This window comes from Triticum aestivum, chromosome 2A, assembly GCF_018294505.1.
Source record: "Triticum aestivum cultivar Chinese Spring chromosome 2A, IWGSC CS RefSeq v2.1, whole genome shotgun sequence".
Taxonomy (NCBI): Eukaryota; Viridiplantae; Streptophyta; class Magnoliopsida; order Poales; family Poaceae; genus Triticum; species Triticum aestivum.
The window spans coordinates 677,636,658-677,647,827 of record NC_057797.1 but is presented as its reverse complement, the minus strand read 5'-3'; the positions used below and the strand labels follow the sequence as shown (position 1 = coordinate 677,647,827).

General features: G+C 44.1%; 1 protein-coding gene across 1 annotated transcript; it reads right to left on the bottom strand.

The window, feature by feature from the left end:
• Positions 1–1,291: 1,291 nt before the first annotated feature.
• Positions 1,292–9,887, bottom strand: LOC123190158 (probable LRR receptor-like serine/threonine-protein kinase At1g56140). The gene is made up of 24 exons (XM_044602752.1): positions 9,643–9,887; positions 8,860–9,046; positions 8,693–8,764; positions 8,457–8,528; positions 8,280–8,351; positions 7,746–7,817; positions 7,308–7,379; positions 7,157–7,225; positions 6,297–6,368; positions 6,128–6,202; positions 5,949–6,023; positions 5,756–5,827; positions 5,598–5,663; positions 5,448–5,504; positions 4,962–5,006; positions 4,804–4,868; positions 4,310–4,689; positions 3,997–4,195; positions 3,200–3,367; positions 2,991–3,109; positions 2,521–2,731; positions 2,202–2,433; positions 1,967–2,114; positions 1,292–1,865 (listed from the first exon to the last, which is right to left on the bottom strand). The coding sequence occupies exons 1-24, from the start codon at positions 9,734–9,736 to the stop codon at positions 1,512–1,514; spliced, it is 3,048 nt and encodes a 1,015-aa protein (XP_044458687.1). The 5' UTR covers positions 9,737–9,887; the 3' UTR covers positions 1,292–1,511.
• Between the last annotated feature and the right edge of the window lie 1,283 nt (positions 9,888–11,170).

Below are 11,170 nucleotides of genomic sequence, written 5' to 3'. Positions count from 1 at the left end.
CTACATTCTACAATGTCTACATTCTAAAATCTACATTTAAATTACCTACAATTTGCAAGAACAGAGACAAGGGAGGGAGGGAGGAGAGAGGAGGGGGAGGGGGCGTCCGGAGGAGGAGGAGGGGGAGGGGCCGGCCGGAGGAGGAGGAGGGAGGGGCGGTGGGAGGAGGGCTGCCGGCGGAGGAGGGGAAGGGCCGGCCGGAGGAGGAGGAGGGAGGGGCGGTGGGAGGAGGGCTGCCGGCGAAGGAGGGAGGAGGGGGCGGTGGGAGGAGGAGTGAGGGAAGGAGAGAGTACCTCGGTGGAGGACGGACGGCGGCGGACGACGGGTATCGGCGCGGGCGAGAGTGACTGAGAGGGAGAGTGAGTGAGAGAGGGTCGGCCGCGTGGGGAGGATAAGGTAGGGTTAGTACTAGCACGTGTGCGAGAAAAGCGCTACAGCTAAGGAGAATAGCAGTAGCGCTGGGCGAGGATACGCGCTACTGCTAAGTTGGGCTGGCCATGTGCACCCAGTTCAAACATAGCAGCAGCGCTTTTTGCTAGTACGCGCTACTGCTAAAGTTATAGCAGTAGCGCGGTTTATTTACGGGCGCTGCTACTAAGTAGCAGTAGCTAAGATGTTATGTATAAGGTTTTCCCTAATAATGATAGTATGGGGAAGTCTGTGGAGAGTTTCCCCGCCCTCATTCAGGAAGAGTGCCAGAAGGACGCCAACCGTCACCGTAGTTGCGGCGGCGAACAACGCCCTGTCATCCTTGTCCAAGATGGTTCAGACCCGCTGAAGCGCTTCAAGGTCATGGATGCCCAGGCCGCCGTGCGTCGTGGGAGCGCAGATGGCCATCCAGTTCGCCTTGCAGCTCCCCCCCCCCCCCCCCCCCCGCGTGCTTGCGTCCATAAGAATCCTCTTCTGCACTTGTCGAGTCCTTGAATAGCTTTTTTGGACCGCGAATAACGAAGAGTGTATAAAAGAGTGTATTTCTATCTTCCCAATACAGTTTAAAGTAAAAAAAAATACTTCTCTCTTATCACATGGTAATTAAGACCAATAACAATCTACACATGATCTTCTTAATTTCTACACACACTTAGCTCATTAAGAGGGTTGGGTAATTAAAGAAGAGAGGGATGGTGGCTTGCATCTTTTCAATGTTTTTTTTATTTCACTCCATAATTTATCCTAAAATCTCTAGATGTACACTCTTTACCCAACGAAGTGAGTAGCACGCATCGAACGAGAACTCGTGTGCCAACCGCCGCCATGAACTGGAGATGAACTGGAGATGGCTCCACGTCAAGGTCCAAGCCAAAATTATTGCAAATCGTACGCGCGTCCAATGAGACCAAAGAATTCAGAGCTTCGCCTACACACGTACTACACATACAACTTTACCTGCTACTCACCCTACATACCACCACTGTACAGTTCAATACCAAAAAACTGCCTGTATTGACACCATCCGTGAGATGCATGCACTCTCAGCAAATCTGTACCACAGGAAGTCGAATTGAACTGTATCAACGGCCTTCGTCGATGACCGAGCTCAGGAACGGCGACGAGGTGCGGGACGACGGCGAGTTGGGCCTCGGCGCTGAGCTCGGCTGCCCGCTGACGTCGGTGCTCATGTAGGTGGTGTTGCCCCCCGTGATCTGCCACTCGGTGATGTAGCTCGGCTTGGTCACCACGTCGGGCGCCTCGACGTCGCCCGTCAGCATCGCCACCACCCTCGACATGGAGGGACGCTGGTGGGGCGAGCCCTGGGTGCAGAGCAGCGCCACCTTGATGGCCCGGAGCGCCTCTTCGCTGTCGAACTCTTCCAGCCTCTGGTCCACCATATCCAACGGGTGGTTGTTCTCGTACAGTTCCCACACCTGAAAACATTGAGGCGATGTTTTATTCAGGAAACCAGTTTACCCTTTTTTTTACTTGTTGCAGGAGACCTCTAGCGCGTAGAGTTCCTCGGCGAGCTTACCCATTCGAAAATATAGACCTTGTTCTCATCCTCCGTGCTGTAGTTTGGTCTCCCAGCTAAAGTCTCCAATACCACGACGCCGAATGCAAACACGTCGATCTTCTCTGTCATATGGCCTCTCATGGCATACTCAGGTGCGAGATAACCACTTCAAGGAGACAATATCGACCGCTATCAGCATACATGCGAAAACACTTCGTAGACATAGAGGTTGGCAAGGTGGAAATGCACTTACAATGTACCAGCAACTTTGGTGCTGACGTGTGTCTTCTGGTCATCATAAAGTTTGGCGAGCCCGAAATCCGAGATCTTAGGATTGAGATTGGCATCAAGTAAGATATTGCTGGCCTTTATGTCCCTGTGCACAACACGGATGCTAGATTCTTCATGAAGATAGGACAGACCTCTTGCAACGCCTAAGCATATCTCAAAACGTGTTGGCCAGTCTAGGCTTGACTTCCCTTTGCCTGCAAATATAGGTTTAAGTTTTCAGTTGTTTATACTAATTAAGCTTGAATCTGCATATATTTAGATCCATCAATCAGAAGTTTTACCAAACAGAGCATGGTCCAGGCTTCCATTCTCCAGGTACTCATAAACCAGCAGTGGCTTATTGCCCTCAAGGCAGCAACCATACAACTTAACCAGATTACGGTGTTGCACTCGAGATATAGTTTCTATTTCCGTTGCAAACTCCTTTTTTCCCTGATGAGATGCTTCAGATAGCTGCTTCACTGCCACGAACCTACCATCAGTTAACTTTCCCTGCGAAAAGAGGCAGTTTTCAACAATGAAAGTTTTAGGTACCGCACTGTCAAACATCATTTTCTCCAGATACACTGAAATAAATTCCTCCTCCATTTTAGAAATGTTATCAATATGTATGTGCAGATACTAAAAATACATAAAATAACTCAGATAAACAGGTCTGTCTTCTGATGTTTACTTGTACTACTAGCTTTAGTTACTTTCAGAAAGAAAACTTTCAAGAAAATTCAAGGCTGTATGTACGGGATGAACCAACCTTATAGACCGACCCATATCCTCCTTGACCAAGAAGGTTATTAGGACTGAAATTATCAGTAGCTGACCTCAGTTCACCATAACTGAGGACATTAGGTCTTCCCACAATACTGTACAGCTCTGCAAGACATCACAGAAAGATATAACAAACTTACTTAAACTAATCCTTTGCTCAGTTAGAATACAAATTGGTCCTAGTGTATCCCATACCTTCTTGCTCCAACGATAGTTTTCTCCTTTTCTGTCTCCGCCTCCAAAGAAAGATTCCGGCAAGCACTACCAATCCTAAAACTGCTATACCAACTACAACTCCCGCAATCACACCTGTTTTACTATCATTCTTCTTTGCTACAGCACTACGCACTGTAGGGGTGAAATCTGACAGAAAGTTCACTTGTTAGAAAAACGTAATGTCTACAGAATCAGTATATTTCAAGTGAGGTTAAATGAAAGTTGGGCTATGCGTAAACTGGTTGGAATATTCTTAATGTCAGGTTATACATGTATTAGGTATTTCAAACTTTATTTACAGAAATCTATCCCCATACCTAGTATTCCTGAGTAGTTTGTTTAGCATATTTGATTTACTAGTTCTCTTGTAAATATTTGATTCCTGAGTAGTTTGTTTAGCATATTTAAGCAATATTAATACAGTAGAGACAATAGAGAGATTTGATATTTCTATCCAACTTCCCATTTAATTCGAAGAACATTGTCCAAATGCTTTAGTTTGAACAAAGCCTAACTAGATGTGTTTTCACTTTCCATGGTACTGAAAATAGAATGATGAGAACTTCTATAACAGCTACGAGTACAACAAGGGCTAAATGAAATACATACAGATCAACCCTCAGTTTCATATTGATGCTCTGGTATATCTGTGTTTGCTTTTATTTCAAGCTGCACAGGATTGCATTCAGCATAATTTAAAATCGATCTATCCAAATTAACCTGGAGAATATATGGTAGATGGTATGAAAACAATTATTTCAAGTTAAGGGGAGTACTTGGTGTTGCACTCAAAGCTGATATTGCAGGCCCGTAGTAGCCTTGATCAGGAATGCAGCAAGTGCCCTTGCCGGCCCAGAAGAGATGAATCTCAAGAAAGTTCTTGGTGACAGGAACTGTGTACTGCTTCCTAACAGCAGTGTAAGATTTTCCGCCTGCCACCTTTCTTATGTCAAAGTTCTGCTCCTTACGCTCACCCTATACCAATAACAAGAAGAAAAATATGACTGGGTTATAAGCTAAGAGTATTGTTTATCATTCAACATTCGAAAAAAAAAGAGTATTGTTTATCATTTATCAGCGAGAACCTACCTGGGCATATATATCAAAAACCCTTCTACCTCTGCTCTTCCAGGACTGAGCATCTGGGAAGGCAAACTCTGCAAATTGAAGCGTAACTGTGTAGTTTCCATTTTCAAGGCCAATACCATAGTATCTCAAGGATGATGGCGACATCCTTGCATTCCGGAACAGTTCTGTATCAAGTGTATTCAGAAACTGGTGTGAGCTGTAGATTATAGAACTTCCGTTTGACGCATCCATGAATCTTCCAACGTTGCTAGCACCCCACGTGGGTTCTCCTGTAACATAATATGATGCAGCTCCAAGAGTGGCAGCATCAGGTTGATACAGAGAATTATCTGAGCCTGATATGGGTCGATCACTACCACAGTCCACAGCAAATGAAGAAGCTGCAAGCAGGTTAAATTATTTAATACTGGTATGCATTTAGTAAAACTGCGGTTGCAGGTATATAGTTCCTCAAGTATGCATAGACTTAAAATTGCAAAAGGCAGAAATCTCACATTTAGGAGATCCAAAAAAGCAAGGTGTATTTCGCTGAAGGCAGTCCAACCCCGTAGGTAAGCCACTGCAAATGCAAACAATCAACATTTTGAATCCAAAATTCAAGCTGAGAGAACATAATAATTTACTTGAGGTGGGTATCATAATATGAACGAACCTGTTACTTGATATATCGGCCCCGAAATTATTTGCCACCAAATTCCTAAGTAAAATGAACAATAGGCAAAAATTAGAAAGGATTGTTCATACTTCATATCATATTCCTATTGATTGTTAGATATAGATTAAATAATAAGGAATAAATAATTGGCTTGGTTGTTAGATATAGCTTAAATAATAAGGGACAAACAATATGTTCAATTTTTTTTTGGCTTCATTGCATGCTAGGCTGTATAAGGTTAATAAGTCTCACTTCACAAATGAAGGAACATAGGCATTTCAAATAATCTTATAATGCTTGTAAGATTGAAGTACCAAAATATCCTCTCGTTTTTTCAGATTCATCAAATATATATGATGCTAGCTTATTTCCGTACACTACAAGCCTAAAAGTCAGCTCATGAGCCTAAGCTAAGCTAAACAGGCCCTGTTGGGCTGGATTTGGTCCGGCAAGTTAGTAGAAGTTTCAGAACATAGAACTTACAGTTGCGAATTTCCCCAAGAAGGAACATTTCCTGTGAGCTGGTTGTAAGAAAAATCTCTGCAGAAAATTAAAAGTGAAAGCAGCATTAAAAATCAAATAAACACCTCCCTGCTTTTATTGTGCATATATGCTTGAACCACATTGACATACAAATTTTTAAGCATAGGTCCTACTGAGCTTGGAAGGCTTCCCGAAAGGCTATTGTTTCCAAGAAATCTGTCACAAAAGAATTTACAAACATTAGCAAGATGAATGATGAAAGTTTTCCTTTCAAAGAAATATGCATTGCAAGTTAAGATAGTCCATACAAGAAGCCGAGTGAATTCAGATTCAACAAGGTTTGTGGTACTTGGCCTGTTATATTGTTAAAACTCAAATCCCTATAACAAAAAAGAAGGATAAGGGGAGGATGTCAATAACAAATGTATAATTTATAGCTCTGCATTAATGTATCACACAAATGACACTTGGCTGTATTTTTCAGTCAAATAAAATGCTTACAATAAGTTTAAACTCGTGAACTTCGAAAAGTTTACTGATAAAAGTGTATCAGATATCCTACAGTTCCTCAAAACCCTGCAGCGAAACATATTATATGTTTTAGTACAGAACAACTTGGTGAATTACATCAAAATCGGACTGTAGTTTGAGGCATTTAGTGCATCACAAATTAAGCATACAGGGAGTTCAAAGATGTCATGTTACTGATGAATGCCAGCGAAGAAGAACTTCCGTTTAGTATATCACCGATTCGTCTGCACCATAGAAATCGAATTTTTATTTGTCCTGCCGCTACTTTGATATTTTTAAGAATGATACTTGGCTATTATCACAGAAATAGGCACTTACAAGTTTGTCAGTTGGACAAGATTGGACAGAGTTGCTGGGAGCGGACCTTGAAACGAATTTCCCTGAAACCTCCTACAGTTCCATAGTTCCAGTTATTCATATAAAGCATCGTTTCTTCATATGCAGGTGTGTAAGATTGGCAGAGATAGCAATAAGGTTGTTCATGTAATAGCAAAATTCTCTAGGATCGTTGGAAGGGATGTTCTTTGGAAAAATCAACTTCCCCTTGATCTAGCTGTGTTGGTGCAACAGGACTGTAATGACTTGATTGTTACTCTGAAATGAAATTGCTATCTTTCCCATAATGATAAATAAATAAATAAAATATAAAGCATCATTTCTTCATGGATGCAGTAGCCTAGTAGTGAAAGAAGGGAGGTCTCTATTCTATGGTAAATCTAAAGAAAGTAAATTTATTTAGGTACAGGTGATTTCTGAAGAAAAGACTGGTCTTGTAAAGTGAATCAATGCTTACTGATACCATCACCTGATCCGAAATTAACAACCATCACAATTAAACATTTAGTGGGAAGGAATATGTAATGTTTATCCATACTAATCTAACATCTGACTTTAAATGAGCTGTTTCTTAAGAGGCCTCAGATGGAGATTCAGCAGGGTAAAAAAACACTCTAGAAAAAAATGCTATCCCTGGCACAGATCATAGTGTACCATCACATATTTATGTTTTGAACAAACTAACACTTGACTTGTAGATAACTACAGAAAATTGTACAAATATCCCTTTAAACTTCCCAGATAAAAATGTTCTTGAAACCATGTAAGCAAAATATTTGGATGGCTTTTAATACTTAGTCTAAACAAAGAATTACTATGACGGAGATCAATGGCGATCTTACAAATCTGTTAGATTCCAGCTCCCAATATAATCTGGTATTTGCCCAGTAAAATCATTATCTGATGCCCACCTAAGCAAAGAGAAAACAATATTTTCATGAGGCTGAATCATGTAAAGCATTAATAGCGACAATCCGTCAATTATAGCCATACAATGTTTTCATTTTTGTAAGCTTGGAAAGTGATGATGGTAGTGGACCACTAAAGCCAGCACTGTCTATGTACCTGTAATTGAGAGATACAAAAACAATACACGTTAGACATGGAGCTAACTAGTCCAAGCGAAAAAACGCTTGAAGGAAAATGGGGTCTTCGGTATTAAATACTCCCTCCGTCCGCGAATAAGTGTACTTCTAGCTTTTGTTTTAAGTCAAAGATTTAAAACTTTGACCACCTTTCTAGGAAAAAGTAAAAGCATTGATGACTTCAAATTAGTATCACTAGATTCATCATGAAATGTACTCTGATAATATATCAATTTGATGTCATATATGTTACTACTATTTTTTAGAAAATTGGTCAAAATTTTAAAACTTTGACTTAGAACAAAAGCTAGATGTACACTTATTCGCGGACGGAGGGAGTACATACAATTGCTCAAGTTTGGCCAGGTTCCCCAATTCCGAAGGAAGCGAGCCACTGAAATTGTTTGAGCTAACGCTCCTGCAAATACATAAAAAATTACAAGTTAGACATGCAAAATTGACAACTTGCAATTTATATTCTAGGAGGCACGAATGCTATCAGCATAGCCCCCTTCAAACCGAGTTTAACTCCATGGATTACTAAAATAAAAGGGATTCTAGATTAGTTCAGTACAGGTAGTTATTTGATTGATCTAAGATGAAAAAGAGTCCAATTTTTTTTGTGTGATTTCCTCAAGTCCTTAATACAAGAATACTAGAACAAATTAAGATGTGATATGTACTTTCACTAACAATTTTGGAGTTCTTTATTGAATCTCGGAAACTTGAGGTTGTTGGCATATATTCTCAATTTAATGGCTCTTCATCTCACGATTTTTTTTTGCACAAACAACTTGTATTTATAGTTTTATAACTAAAACACAATAAAGTTGCATGATAAACACAGTCATAAAAATAATGAAAAAAAAGTATTTCTTACAGTGAGACAAGATCCGTAAGGTTCCCGAGCTCTTTTGGCAAAGGTCCAGATAACGCATTGATGCCAAAAGACCTTATATGTTCAAAGGAGAAAATGTGAGATCAAATGAAAACATTGCAAAGTAATACTACCTTTATTGATCTCATTAAATCAGGATTAACGTTCTGAAAATCTCACATGTACTGCATACGAGTCAGCTCCCCGATGAACGATGGTAAAGGCCCTGTTAAGTAGTTTTGCGATAGATCCCTGAAACAACATTGGAGCAGATACAGAAACAATTGAATTTGGTGTGAGACTGGAATATATTATACAGAAAAACCAAAGCGAGCCATTCCATGCTTCAAATAAGCTGCTAATATGCCTATGCCCATGAAATCATTTGACGTGTGATGAAAGTTGAGAGTCCATACAAATTGGTCAGGGCCGTGAGGTTCCGCAGCTCCTCGGGTATGGGGCCGACTGCATCCAGCGCGTATATTTTCCTGCATCACATTCACAGGCGTCCGGTCAGCCGTGGCGTTTCGTCGAACACCCTGTGTGCGCGGGGGCACAGGAGAGGGAGCGCCAGGGCACTTACAGCCTGGTGACGCGGCAGACGGAGGCGTTGCCGCCGGAGCACTCGCACTTGATGGCCGGGTTGAAGGGCGGGTTGTTGTCGATGTTGGTGTTGTCCGTGGCGGCGCCGGTGCAGGGGTCGCCGCTGATGTTCCATGACGACAGCGCCTTCTGGCCGAGCTTGGCGAACACCGCGTTCAGCGCCGCCGCTGCGAGGCAGAAGTAGGTGAGTAACCCCACCAGTCAGTCGGTAACCGCTGCTCGGCCGTCCGATGGGCCAGGCTCACGCGCATCCGACGGTCGAGAGGCGAGATGAAACTGGACGTGGTTTTTGACTTTTCCGTGCCGACGCGGGAAAAGTCAAACGCCGAAATATCAGACAGAGTCGTCGACGTGCCTCCATTGACTTCCCCATCGAACGGAGGAGAGCTGGTTTCTTCGGAGCCATGCAGGAGCTGGTTTCATGGATGAGTCCAGGGACAGAAGAGATCGTCTACTAGCATGCAGATGATGTAAGTGATACCCCAGGGGAAATTAACCAGGAGAAGAAGCGTCCCCCATGCTTTGCTTTCTTCAGCAGCGGTTGTCCAACACAGAGGCAGAGACGAATCATGGTGTTTTTGATCAATCGGGCAGCAAACACAAAAGCAATGGGGTCTCCCAGGAAGGATTTCTCATGGAAGAGAGGAGCCAAGGCCAAGAGAAGTGGATGGTCTGGTCTATTCGAGCAAGATGGTTCGGGGTTGAGGAACGAGCGCGCGTGAGCTTTGGGGTTCAGGAGAAAGAGGGGATCAAGCTTGCTTACCGTCGCCTGGATCGGTCTGCTGAGCATGGGCGGCCGCCGCGAGCAGCAGCAGCGAGAGCGCGGCGCCATGGAGGGCCTGCCTCCTCCGCCCCATTGCTCCTCCCTGGCTCTCTGCCTGTCTGTCTGCCTGGTGCTCTGGCTTGGCCTTGCTCGGCCGCCTCTGACTCGCAATAAGAGAGCTGGTGAGCGTCGAGGGCAGGGACAATCAAGGAAGAAGATAGTAGATAAAGCCTGGCCCCGGAGAGGGACATGTGTGTGTTGTGCTGCTGCTCCTGGACCCGGAGGCCGGCATGTACGCGACGGCGACGGGTACATGTAGCCTGCTTGCCCCGTACAGCAAAACAGTACAGTACAGACGACTATTTTTTTTTTGATTTGACCAATTAGATTAGAATACCTCGATCACATGTGGGTTATACAACGAGCATAATCTCAGATGTGGGATTGGAATTGGATGGCTGCGGCGTGCGGAGGCTGCAGCCGCCACCCCCACACGCGACGTGCGGCGCGATGGTGCCCATCCGCACGCGACCGTTGGTTGGTTGGTTGGTTGGCTGCGACGCGCGCAGGCCAAGCTGGACGGAGACCGGCAGCTTTTGACACTCTGCCGCGCGCCGCAGAACGGGAAATGGTCGTCTCTTTTGTTTACTTTTCCTTTGGACTTATTATCCTTGTTTGATTGAGTTTACCTCTGCGTGTTGTGCTTGTGCGTGTCTTGTCTTGTCTTGGACGGGTTCTTTCTTTCTACGACGGGGAAAGATCATTTCAACAACAAAAAATGGACGGAGGAAGATCGGAACATGGTTGACTTCTTTTGGGCTTATATAAATGGGACAGGACAGGTGCACGCATCGTAGCGTATGGATGGACGACGTAGGAGTCGGGAGTGTGAACAGACCGGTGCCGTCAGCCCTTCGGAACGATGGGATCGGGCATGCTTGATTTACGTACGGCTCGGCATCGTCGTCGGCGCACAACGCGCCTGCTGACCACGACCATGAGAAAACCGTCCGCCGGCAGTTGTGTCCTGGGGTGAAACATCTCAGCCTCAAGTAGATCGTCCACTCTCCGTGCCGCCAGAGCCTTGAGAATCCAACGCCTCAAACATTTCTGTGGAGGGGTTGGATTTTCAAGATTCCGGGAAAATCGGTCAAAAGAACCGAGCCATATACATTCAAGTGTAGTGCATTGTATCTCGCGTACATTTTTCAATAAAGACAGAACAACGTATTAATATTAAGATGCTAGCAATTACATCTACTGTCTACAATGACACAATATGAGAATGCACACAACCAAAAAGATAAAACGAAGAAGAAATAGAAAAACAAAGATAGCCGATGCGACAGGCGACACGCAACAGACACCGCCATCACCTTGCAGCAGCAGCCGGAGTTGCAAGACGGCGTTGTCAGCATCATTGCTGCGAGGGCGGCAATACACAGGCAACACCAAGGTGCTGCAAACCGTTGCCGTTGGGTGTCGTGAGGGGAGACGACCAACTGCCGATGCAGCTGCATGAGCGGAG